The sequence below is a fragment of the Rhamphochromis longiceps genome, linkage group LG12 (genome assembly GCF_057381845.1).
Source record: "Rhamphochromis longiceps isolate RC_006_pf linkage group LG12, R_longiceps_female_GT1.1, whole genome shotgun sequence".
Classification (NCBI taxonomy): domain Eukaryota; kingdom Metazoa; phylum Chordata; class Actinopteri; order Cichliformes; family Cichlidae; genus Rhamphochromis; species Rhamphochromis longiceps.
The window spans coordinates 22,472,336-22,485,349 of record NC_140568.1 but is presented as its reverse complement, the minus strand read 5'-3'; the positions used below and the strand labels follow the sequence as shown (position 1 = coordinate 22,485,349).

Here is a 13,014-nt window from a genome sequence, read left to right as displayed (position 1 = left end):
GAAGAGAAAGGCTCTGCGACCGTGCTTTTTAATGCGTATTGCAATCAGACCTCTGAAAGATAAAGTTATTGCCTTATACCTGTTTATTCCCCAAAAAACCCAACAACAAAAACAGCTCGAATAGAGGAAAAACAGATAAGAGAGTGATGTTTTCAACTACTCTCTGTTTTCATCATGTGCTTGCCAAATCCAGTTAATCCAGGTAGGCTGCAGACAGGCACTTACCAAACCTGAAGAACGAAAGAGAAAGAAAAACACAAGATGATATAGTTGTTTTTTAAAGCCTTGTGTGTTTGTGAATCAATGTACCATGTCTCTTCAAGCCTGCGGAAGTGCAGGTATCACAATGGCAAGTATAATAATGGCTCTCCCAACCCTACACCCTTCAACAGGCTCCCTTATCTGATGAGCATGAACATATACACTGAGAGACGCTGAAAGACACAGAGAGTTGCTGAGAGATACAGTCAGAGTTTCAAATGCCGTCAAAACAGATGCTATCTGCCCCTCTTCATGTCTAATTACCTGTTTACTCTGAGGGCCTATGAATAGTGAACAGCACGGCCGCTGGCATCGCTGATAAGGAGTCACTTTAGTTTGAGGAAATATTTAGACATCAAGATTGAGGAATGATTTCATTTCTCCAGCTTCTATACCGGCATGAGAAACTGTGTGCTTTTTCCTAAGCTGACACTCTAATACCTTATAACTCCCCGTACAGGTTTAACCTCATGACCGACGAGCGAGGCTTTCATTTAGAAGAATGATCGACAATTAAAACACAGAAGTGGGCAAAAAAAAAAAATGCCCGCAGTTGTGTTTTTAGCATTTGTTGCCCTGTGGGGTTTGCATAAGGGCATGCGCTGCACAAAGTCAGACAGATTAGCAGTGTGAAAGAGCTGAAATATCCTATCACCTCCATCAGACCTGTGCTCACACTTCAGTTATGTTACTACAAACATGCCCTTCTTAAATATGTAAAGCCCTAAATCCTTTGTGTCATCTTATCAGCACCGTCCCGAGTGAGTCAGACCAGCATGCCATCCTGAAGGAAGCTATAGTTGCTTCTTAGTTTTCAGCGCTGTTCCTCAGCTTTTGTATAAATAAGACAAGTCAAAAACAGCCTCGGCTGCAAGGGGCTGTACACGTTATACAAAATATACACAATAGATAACAGTCGCTAAATCAACAATAAGTACACAACAAATATCTAATTGTGCAAGAAAGAGTTTGTTTGCGTAATCAAAGCCAGGATAGGATGCTCAACTAGACTCAAACAGGATTTTTAAGGGTTTTTAAAATAATTGAGGGACTGGGCACCACTGAAAAGACTCCATCACCTCTGCTTTTAAGCCTGGATCCAGGGGTAACCAAACCAGTGTAAGGAAGTCAGTATAGATTTAGATGCATTTACTATGATGTAAAATCTCCCCGATGGTGAGTTAAATCTTTAAAATTGAATTCAACATTAAAGTGGCTATTATATTCTATAATTGCTTTTGAGTTGGTCATTCTTTCCCAACACTGAAACACAGTATAAAGAGGAGCAGAAGTGAAATCAGTTGCACAGATGATAAAAAATCTCTGAAGTTTTGAATATTACAGACTAAAAAAACACGTTACTATTAGCAACTTTAGAAAGAGAAAAAAGGTCCACACCCACATGCCACAGTTTTTTTTATCAGTTACTAACAATATTAAAAACATCTCCAAGTGTTCCTTAAATAAAACTCAGTACAGTGTCATCAACAAGCTGTTGATTTGTTCACTTCCCTAATAAGTAAAACTCCCTCATAGGATTTTACTTAGTTTGTCATCATAATTTTTACATTGTTCACTGAGCTGTCTGGTTCTGGACCCCACGGGAGATTGTCACATTTGCTTTTCAACCAATCAAAGGACTGAGATACCATCTATCTCCACATGGGTCAGCCACAGAAGCTCATATGCAGTAAATTCATTGTCTTTGTTTGTTTTTTGTAGCCATGGACTAATTCATTATCAAGTTTGGTTCTGTTTGGGTCAGTCCACAATCACTCTCAGCTGACTGGGATAGTGCGGTGTAAGTCTCGCTGCAACGTTAGACCTGTTTCCGAATTTTGTCTTTGTTTTTTGTATGTGCACAGCATGTTTAAACTTGGTGTTTGGTGAACTTGAGGTTATCAAGCATTGGGATTTCGTGGTTGTAAATTTGCAAGCCAGAACATAGCAGTTGTTGTTTAGATGCTTGATTAAAAACTCTTTAGGGTTTGGGGGATATGTAAGTGAAGCACAGCATTACTCAGTGGGAAGGAAATGATATGAAGAACATTCATAAAGGAAACTTTGACCTCATTTACTGAGAGGGAAAAAAGAGCTCATGAGAAGTCCAGGTGATAACACACCTGCAGAACACTCTGCCACCGAAATGCTTCATAGCCGCAGTGCAGCTGGTGTGAGTGTAAGTCTCACTTTATAAACTAACAAGACGTCAGTCAGTTTGAAAAATCGTGCTGCCAGACTTCTTAAAATTTTTATTTGTACAATCCAGGTGCTTAGAAAAATATGTTGATTTGTAGTATGTGTTACATGCATGAGTGTACAGGGCTATGATTACACCAAAGCTTCCAAAAAGGGGTCACAAAATGTGCCCAGATCTAAAGTCTGAATCACATTTTGTGTGTTATCCTCACTTATTGTTATACATCATACAGAACATACCTTAAGAAACACGTTCTGTTACTTTTTTATCTACCAACTGCCAGGTATACTCACAATCACCATGGCATGCAGGAGGTGAGCCACATGACAGCTTTACCTCCTCATGCCCCACTTTCAAGAAAGCAAAGCTGACAACTGCTGATTGAACTCGATGCCTTATGGAGCTCCGTTTATCTCTGATTTAAACAAAGATGCCTCTTGGCCAGCCTTCATATTTGTATTTATGTCAGCATGTCTAAGCATCTGGAATGCGTGATGTCAGCTGATGTCAGCTGACTCTCTTACTGTTTCGTTTCCTCTCGTTTTCCGTGTGGTGCTGTCTCTAGAAAGAGCAGTTTATCTTCCTGCAATCAGGGCATCAGCTCCTTGAAGAAATCGGGTCTCATTCTTTCGCCTTCATTGACACCAACTGCAATTTTATCACAGTTTAACTTCATTCAAATGCTCGAAATTTTAAAGCACTCTTAACAAAGGTTAAATGTATAAGCATTAATTTATTAATAATTTATTAATCAACAATGTCACAAGTTGGCTGTGCAAATCCATGTCATATCCATACAGCAAGATTTGTATGATAGCACATTTTCATGAGCGAAATCACTCCACAAGATGGATAAAGTCAACACATGAGCAAACACCATGTTCCAAATCTGACAAAGAATCAGCTGTGACAGTAAACATAGATTTTAGAAGCTTGTAGATGATAAACTTTAGGGTTATACATTTATTTTCACCATAACACTGGGCCCCAGGGGCCACTGTAGTCCCACAGGTAGGGTCTGTATTGGTAGGCTTTGTAGAAGGAAGTAATCAGTGATGATCTGACCAAATCCTCTTTCAGACCCAGTCCTTCTGCATTGTACAAATCCTTACAAAACTCTGATGTCTGCTGCTTCCGCTTCGTTTTGTACCTCCTGTTCTGAAACCAGATTTTCACCTGGGTCTCAGTTAGTCTTAAGGTTCTGGCCAGCTGAGCTCTCTCTGGGGCCGACAGGTATTTCTGGTGATTAAATTTCTTCTCCAGTTCGAGCACTTGGAGGTGTGTAAACGCAGCTCTGGAGCGCTTCTGCTTTCCGGGGGAGGGCAAAGTTGACTCTGAGGAGCTGGGGCATGATGTGTTCAGAGATTCTGTGAAGCACAGATGAGATCCAGTCATTAAACAGGTAAACTGGTTTACAGCAGGCTTTGTGAACTGGTTTGTGATCATTGTAAGATAAACAGCTGCCATTACAAATAAAATTTTAAAGCAAGTCTTTTGTTGTTACACTGCACCATTCTGCGCATTCTTCATCGTAAACAACACACATCAAACTGATTTGGTCACTTTATCTAAGCGCAGTAAACCTGCTGTTGAAAGCCTGCAGACGCTCACCTGTCTGTAATCCAAAGGCTGTTTCCTGAAGACAGAGCTGTGGTGAAAACTTTCCTGATTCTTCATTCCACTGCGAACATCTTTCCTCCTTCTGCGAGCAGCATTTATCATTGAATCGCGCACTGTCTTTGTTGGAGAGGATGTCCTCGATGAGGAAGGAAGTCAGAGGTTTGGCCGAGTCAGACATTTCCAGCCAGTAATAAAAAAAAATCCGAGGACTCTCGGTGCATCAGAGGCGCAGTGGGAGAAGTGGCTGAAGCACTGTGAGTCCTCACACACTTACACAGTCTGAATTTATACAATAGCAGGGGCGGGCTCAGATTGCACTGACGCGTTAAGGAGTCGGGACGGCTAAAGTTTACTTCTACTTTCACTAACTTTCATTCAAGTTTCCAGCTCTGCTGCAATGTATCAAGTCCATAAAAATACTGAAACATTCAAAAGGAAGTACTGATCCTTTTTTTTTATTTTAGAAGTGATCTGTATAGAGAAAGATTTTAAAACTTTAGACTGATTGTAAAAAGATGAATTTATATATTTATAGCTGTCCTTATGCATGCTTTTATGTTTAAATGAAAAACAGTCTGATGTGGTTCTACTTATACACATGTGCAGAAAGGTGTCGAATATGTGATCTAAACTCAAACAAAATGATTAGAAACTCATTTCTGTACAAGAAAATATAATGGGTGCATGTTGGCAATGTACTTTTTTAGCTATGATCTATTCCTAACAGAGAGAACTGAGTGACATCCAAAATTAGCTAATAAACTAGTATCAGAAAAGCAAGCAGTGCATGTTCACAAAGTGTGTTTAGTCTTTCTGTGGAGGAAGTTTGAGTCCACAAGGAGGGACGGAGCTACCTGCTCCAGACACACTAAAAAGTCTCGAATTTGAGCCCTCCATCAGCTCAGTATTGTAACACAGCGGCTTCAGTGAGACAAATGTACCAGTAGCGGGGGTGGGTGGGGCCGGTGGCTGGGGTCAGAGTGGGTGGTCATGCCTCCTGAAGCACTAATGACTTGGACACATTTAGGCCGGCTCCTGAATGGACACGCTCATTGTTTGACGGCTGTTTATTTGTTGTTCTCTGCGGTCCGGTCTGACCTTTCTCCGTCTACTAAGATGTTTACAGGCGTTGTCGGAGTTGCTCTGGGATTTCATGCTTCCTTTGGAAATGCGTGAATGTTGGTATGACAGACACAGCCCTCTCCGTGGCCCCTGATGGCGCTGACGCCACCAGCTTCTCTTCACCAAATACACACTTACATCACACTGATGATTGCTACTATTATCAGCAGCACTTAAACTGCATCCTTGTATGCATTATACACTATGTATCAATATCCAGCATTATATGTTATATATATATAAATATATATATATATATATATATATATATATATATATATATATATATATATATATATATATATATATATATGTATATATATATATATATATATATATTATCCCCAGACTAAGTCATGTCTGCCGTGTTCTTTCCTGTGTTGTGGATAATCATTTATGAAAGCTATCTGTGTGTAATCTCTTAAGGTTCCTCGTTTGCATTACCTGCTGTCTTGTCAACAGCGTATTAAGATTAAATGCTTGATATGTCTCACCGTGAAATCTTTGCATGCGACTGTCTGCCTGTTAAAGTATGTTGAACTGTAAGCACAGAAAATCCCACTTTTGTCTAGACATTGTTTGTTACCCCATAAAACTCCTTACGTTTATTTTTGGATCATACTGTACTGAACGTGGAATCAAGCAAAACCACAGCTGTGTGCAAAATGACTTTCTACTAGAAATGCATACATTGCATTTATTTGAGGCATATGTCACTTTTATTTCACCATCTAAAAAACGTTTGATTGTGGTTAAAAGGATGTTTTGCAGAATAACAAAACTCACGTACCTGTCTGATGACATAAGCAAAAACAAGGTCAGCAATGACAGCGAGCACCTGGGCTGTGTGAGGAGGGGAAGTCCTACGACTGAAGTGGTTCTTTTAAGACTCTGTGCAGTCATCCACCACCCTTATTCTGTGACAATCGGCATGATTGCTCCAAACAATGGCATTTCCTCTACAATCACTCTGTCCTAGACAGTCGTGGCATAGTTATCTAGATGTGCATCAGAGGTAGCATAAGAGAGCTGCTGACCTTTCAGCCTGGAAAGGCATTTGTCCTCCCCGGTGCAGTGGTGACGATGTTTTCTTTGAGCCACCAAACGTGCCATCAACCTTCTGTTATTTTCCGGCTGTTTCATTGTCTGAGAGGGTGACTGCGAGGACTTGTCGCAGCAGCAGATTTGTCAGCATTCTGTCTTCTTATCTTCTCAGCATCAGAGTTGTTTTATACAGTATCCCTACGCCTGGCTGTTGCACAAGAATCATCTTTGTAAAGTGTGCGACATAACCAATATGTCATCAGAGGAAACAGGTCAGTTTAAAGTTTGTACAAAAACTAAATGATAAAGAAACAATTACTCTGAATTTAGTAACTGTGAACCATTTTTTTCTTCTCCAAATTCAGTGAGGGGAAAATTAAAGTAACTTATCTTTGGTCTGTGTGAGATAGTTTTGTAAATGCAATTCTAGTGTTTTCCACCAGAGGGAGCTTTAAAGCCAATCTCACAGCTACTTTAAAAGAAAGGGATTATGTACCATGGACTGTTATTTCGTCTACAACCAGCTCAGCTACAAAAATCAACAGTTTCTTATTTTGTTTAGGCGAGTTGTTGCAATGTGGATGAGCTCCTGCACAATCATATACAACAGTTCATCATTTCATCATCACACTGACATTTGAAGTCTCTGACATAGTCAGGGACGCGTCTTTCTTTCTAACCACAGCATGACTTAAACCCTTTGTGGATTTTGGAAACCATAATGTCTCTTCAAGCGATGGTCAGACTCACGTCATTCTCTATTTAAACTGCCCCTCATCACAAGCAGTGTAATCAAGCACCTTTTATGTGGACGAGGAGAAAAGAAAAACTCCCTCTCCACCTTTTCAAAACAAAGCAGAGCTACTGCGCATGAGCTCACAGTTTTCCTCCCTGAAAAGACACAGATTTGACTATTCATTAGTGAGATGTTGCTGAATGTCATTTAAAAAAAATCTTTATCTGTCATGAGTGACAGAGGACCTTTTCACTGATTGCAGTAACCAATTACTTCAGTTGAAAGACAGTTACTGTGTCATGAGATCACCGGGTTACGTCATTTTAAGGCTTTTCTTTATGCTTCTAAATTAAAATTGAAATAGTTCACACCAAAGGTTATGGCTACACGTGATCTATAATGTAATGTATTAAGAATAAGAATAAGATCTATATATATTTTTAAAGTTACATTTTAAAGTCATACACTATAAACAACTTCTGAAAAACCCTTTTACTTACACACACACACACACACACACACACACACACACACACACACACACACACACACACACACACACACACACACACACACACACACACACACACAGGGTCATTATCTGATCTCTCTTGGTCTCCTCTCTGTCTACAGCTTCATCCTTATCTGTGCAGAGATGCTCCTTCAGCCCGTGACTCTTCTCTGAGAGGTGTTTATTCTCTGCGTTCACGCCCAATAAAAAAATTACACAAACGTATTTTCCCCCCAATCAAGTGATTTTGACGGGAAACGAGTCGCGCTGATGTGTATCTCTGATTTATTTGATTTTATGGTTTTATAATTTTAAATTAATGCCACGCTTTGTTGTTGTGGAGATATAAAGGGACCGTTTTAATGATAAAAAATAACTGAATTTTATTTTACAGAAATCTGTGTTTTGAAGTTTGATTGGCGCTCACCTGGCTGTGGCTCGTCGATACACGACACGTCAGACTGGAACTGTTTCCCGCTTGATTGAAAGTTTGAAGAAGTTAAAGAGCCACTCTGTCTGCGGGTTTGTTTACCAAGCAGAGCCCCGGGACAGGACAAGCTCTCCGGCCTTATCAGCGGATTTGTGAATGGGGCAATAAGGAGCTGAGTTTTGATAGAGGTCAGATGTCACTTCATCCATTAGCTGTTTGATGGCTCTCTTTGATAAACCTGGCAAACGACAACGCCACAACCAGTTACACTTAAAGGTTCCTAATAAGGTATGCTGTCGTTTTTTGAGCTCCTCCTGGAAAACTGGGTGACAAAGTCTTACAAATTTATATAATTTTCAAAAAAGCTTCTCCTTTGTTTTATTTATTTTAAAAGCTTCACTCAAAAGCTACGGAGAAATAAAAAAGGAATAATTTGATGAAAAGCAATATAGTACAGTAATGATATTTTTAAAGCTCACTTTATATGAAGTCATCACATGTTTATAGACTACATGGAGGTAGAGGACGTATGGGGCACTGTGGGTATTTCACGCGATCGTTTTGCACCGGTCAATTTGTGGAATTTTATGAAAAGCTCACGCAACATTAGTCGTTTTAAAAATGCACACTTATGAAGAAAAGCCAAAAGTAATCACTTTGATTTGAATCCGTTTTTTACTGTGGTAACTAAATCAAAATATTTGGAATTTTTGTGTTTGCCAAAAAGTGATTGGTCGTATTTAAACTGCTATAAATAACTTTTGCCATGTAATATGTGAAATATATCTCGAATGTATCACTAGTGAATGACATCAAGCCACCTTGAGTCACAAACAACATTCCTGTCACAAAGTAGAAACCGCAATCAGTTTTTGGCAAAGTGACTTTTAAAAACTTTATTTATCCAGATAAAAAGTTGACATAAAAAATCTCTAAGAGTAATCTCGCCAAGAAGAAGAAATTGCAATAAATATAACAATAGTTCTGTAAACATATTTTACGTGGTCAAAAAGGACCGGATTGGTTATAATGTATAGGTGCAATAAGACACAGTCATAAAGATGCTTGAAAAACAGGTGATTTTTAAATTGCATATATAGACCTTTTGTAAATCCTGCTCAATGAGGTCTGTTTACAAATACAAGTAATTTTAAGTAAAGATATTACACATAAAAATCACACTGGGAATCAGTTCTTAGCACCAATGAGGCTTCCGTGTGCTGTTGTCAAAACTGATCTCACACAGATTATCTCAGGCGATCCAGGAGTGCGCATTTGACTCGTGTGATTCTGATTGCAGTAAAGGGTTCCCACATTAAAACTAGCAACCTTAGAAGAGAGATCCCGGAAACCTTCCTTATCTAGGCGATCGAGCATGACCAAGACTTATAATGGAGAGCAGTTCAGAGTCAGAATGTGGTTCATTTTTATCGTGTTTGCGCTGACTCGCTCAGTTTACCTGTTGCAAAACCCGTTTTTAAAGTGATACGTGAGTTCGAAAAAATATGACATTTATTCTCAGTTGTTTTTGTATAAAAACACTGTAAGAATGAAGAATATTAACTATAATAAATAATAACTGTGACTGGTTCAGATTCATGGCTTAAATGGAAAAACGGTTTAAAATTTCATTTCTAAATTTTGATACATTGATATATTTATCTAAATAGAATAAAAAGTTGTGCTTTTTTTAATCACCATTTTTTACTGAAACCCACTGATAACCAACCCCGTTACAGGGCTGGTTGTCACAGAGTGTCGTTGATGCTTCATTAGTTTTTGTTCGATTCATGACTCATTATTGAAAGTAATCCAAACATCAGCAAGAGCAAAAAGTGTATCAACCAACCCCGGATTGCCCTAATTCAGAATTTGCGTCTAGACACAGAAAAGTATAATTGAATATTAAAGCGTTTATTCTTCATAATCGATTCATCAGAAACTTTTTGAACAACGGGAAATTACAATACGACCCCACACCAACTATACAATATACATTTGATACTGAAATGTCTCAGTGGTTCCTGCTATACAGCCGTTTAGTCCCTTTATCACCAGCCTCTTATACCGTGTAGAGAGGCCTGAAACGGCCCGTGGCCGAAGTGCGTCTCGGTGTTTCCTGTTAAATCATTTAGCTTGCTGTTGGACATCTGTGCAGCAGAAGGTGACGCGCTGTGATAACTGCAGCCGTACATGCTGCTGTTTCCGTATCCAAGCGCGGGGTTATAATGTCCAAGTGTTACATTGTAAGGCGCTGAATGGGAACCGGGACCGCACAGCTTCCCGTCCCGCACCAGCACGGGAACCGCGACCCTCCTGGGTGCAGGCAGATAACCCGCCAGCTCCAGAGATTTGTCCTGCCTCTGACGTTTACATTTGTACCTGCGGTTCTGGAACCAGATTTTCACCTGGGTGGAAGTGAGCTGGAGCACGTGGGCCAGGTGCTCTCTCTCCGGGGCGGACAGGTAGCGCTGCTGTCTGAAACGCCTCTCTAGTTCGGACACTTGAGACTGGGAGAAGAGGACCCGGGGCTTCCTGCGCACGCTGGGCCTCTGGGGGGGTTTGTCACAATCAGATGGACTGTCGAACCCGCTCATCTCTGCACCACAAAACAAAAACACAGTCACGTTCTGACACCATGACCTGTTTACTGCCTAAAATTTTCCAAATCATTTGTAATTGTTCGGAATGTGCAACACTTTTAAGAATAAAGCTTAAATGAAGTGGAAAATTGTAGTAAAAGAAAACCAAACAACTAATTTGATTATTTCTGAGATTTTAAAGGCAAAATTTACAAAACTGCAAACATTGACAACATTAAAAAATTTTGTTTAGCTCACATTTTGATCTTGAAGTCTGCAGTTTGCAGAAAATTGTCAGAATTTTTTTTAATTTATTAATTTAGGTGCTGATTACTTTAGGGAAACATTTCTCACTGGTTCAGTGAGATTCTTGTGGTCTGTTTAGGTTATCAGACTAAGATCTAAAGGGAAAATGAAACTGTTTCATTCGGGCCCCGTCTCATTAACGCGTCCTGTATCGTGTTTTTGTGGAGCTGCCTAAATCCACAACCAGCGGCTCCTGAATTGAATCTTACTTTGTTGTCCATCGTGTCACATCACCTTGCTCGTGTATCTCCTCTTCTGCTCCCGGGTTGTGAGTATCGAGTTTGTCAAGTATCTCCGAGGCGCGCGGCTCCGAGTGGCATTCATAAAAGTCTCTGTTCTGGGGCGCAGCGTGCACGTGCTGATGATGCAAGGGCACAACCTGGTCAGCCGTTAGAAAATCATGCTCATAGTCGTGGTGGTGCTCCATCCTCAAGATATCCTTCACGGAAAATGGTGTCGAGGTCGTCAAACTGGGATGCATGCCTTCCATTTCAGTGCTTAGATTTGATCCTCGATGAGCTCGAGCTGCTGCTGATGAAGCCAGAGAGATGTGTTAACTGACTGGTGAGTGAGGGCCTGATTTGAATCATTCAATGGTCCAAGCTAATGAGCAAGGTAGATAGTCAACATCATCCCCTTTTTGACCAAATGACCAACACCCACAGCCTGCTCACACTACCCCGAAGCCTCAGCTTTCCTTCTCACCTTACAGAGACACCTTTCATCATGTCCGCCCTTCTCTCCCTGCGAAACAAAGGTGCAATTCCCGAGTTTAATTAAGAAATGAGACTTTTGGTGAGCGCATGTATCAGTAAGCACGCGGCCTACCGCAAAACTCCTGGAGTTGCGGAAAGTATGCGCTAATTAGTTCATTGTGCACAAAATATTGTGATTGCCGATGTTTCTATGCGGGTTTTTATGACTAATATCTTTGTTCAAGCTGGAAATGAGGCTCCAGTAAACGTGGTTTACGAAAGGCTTATATATAAAATAAAAAAATGAGCTGTTTTGCTAGTATCTCTCTGTTTCTGTGTTATATATGACAATCAACATGGTCTTTTTTGCCCAGTTAAAATATCTTTATTGTTAGGATCTCTCCAGAAATGTTTGAAAACGTCTCTGTTTGAGACATGATTGACAGAACATATACCTGCAAATGATTTGTAGCAGTTTAAATACCTGCAATCGCTTTTTTGTTTTTGTTATATATATATATATATATATATATATATATATATATATATATATATATATATATATATATATATATATATATATATATATATATATATATATATAGATAGATAGATAGATAGATAGATAGATAGATAGATAGATAGATAGATAGATAGAGTTAAGCTGCTATAGGAAAACTATAATAGCCAATCAAGGGAAACCATCGCAGCCTAATTACTCTGTTTTAAAATGGGAGGCACTTATTCAGAGTCTCGCCAGTCCTCGTTCTTTGTGAGCTGAGCCGCTTAATCAGCGTGCAGGTCCTCGGGGGTTGAGTGATGTCGGGTGATGTTGACCAGCTTTACCGTCAACATTGTTTTCAAGCCATGTTATTAGTGTTCTCAGGCCACAACAAACAGTAACATTACACCTGATGTTGTGGAAGTGGAGAGGCAGCGGCGCCAGCCTGCAATGCTTGACTGAAGGCTGAGACGTGCTTCCACAGACACAGGAACACGGATAGACACGGCCTGTCCACTGCCACAGATGGGTGGATGGGTGCTTTTGAGAGTATTTAGAGGGCCCTTTAATATTATAGAACAAGTGGGGTTCTAACAGACGAACATGTTCAATTGTAAAGCACAAATACAGAGAACTCGATGGTCTTCAGGGCTTGCCATATCAGGGTGCTGTGTGCCGCGAGTTAAAACAAAGATAACTCTGCCTTCCTGGTCAGGACCCTGACAGAAGGTATTTTTATCCTCAATGAGACCTTTACCTGGATGAATAGAGGACTGTGTTTGCAAGTTAAGAGCTAATTCATTTTGAAGTGTGTCCGCCAGTTTTAAAACCACCCTTAAAATATTTTCTCTTAAACAATTGCTAAAAGCTCCTGAGAAGTTATTAGATTAGTTACTTAGACTTATGTGGTACTAACATTTGTTCAGAACCTGATAGTTTTTTTTTAGTTCGATGGTTTTCATGAGTAAAAGAAACCAGGAAAATATAGCAAAATGAAAAGTAACA

At 39.9% G+C, this 13,014-nt stretch overlaps 2 protein-coding genes across 2 annotated transcripts; both read right to left on the bottom strand.

Annotated features, from left to right (window-relative positions):
* Positions 1–3,174: 3,174 nt before the first annotated feature.
* Positions 3,175–4,540, bottom strand: nkx3-1 (NK3 homeobox 1). The gene is made up of 2 exons (XM_085426934.1): positions 4,073–4,540; positions 3,175–3,828 (listed from the first exon to the last, which is right to left on the bottom strand). Exons 1-2 carry the CDS (start codon positions 4,257–4,259, stop codon positions 3,431–3,433), a joined length of 585 nt encoding a protein of 194 aa, XP_085283060.1. The 5' UTR covers positions 4,260–4,540; the 3' UTR covers positions 3,175–3,430.
* Positions 4,541–8,793: 4,253 nt separating this feature from the next.
* Positions 8,794–11,486, bottom strand: LOC146657240 (homeobox protein Nkx-2.5-like). The gene is made up of 2 exons (XM_085426933.1): positions 11,047–11,486; positions 8,794–10,523 (listed from the first exon to the last, which is right to left on the bottom strand). The coding sequence occupies exons 1-2, from the start codon at positions 11,300–11,302 to the stop codon at positions 9,976–9,978; spliced, it is 804 nt and encodes a 267-aa protein (XP_085283059.1). The 5' UTR covers positions 11,303–11,486; the 3' UTR covers positions 8,794–9,975.
* Positions 11,487–13,014: the final 1,528 nt, after the last annotated feature.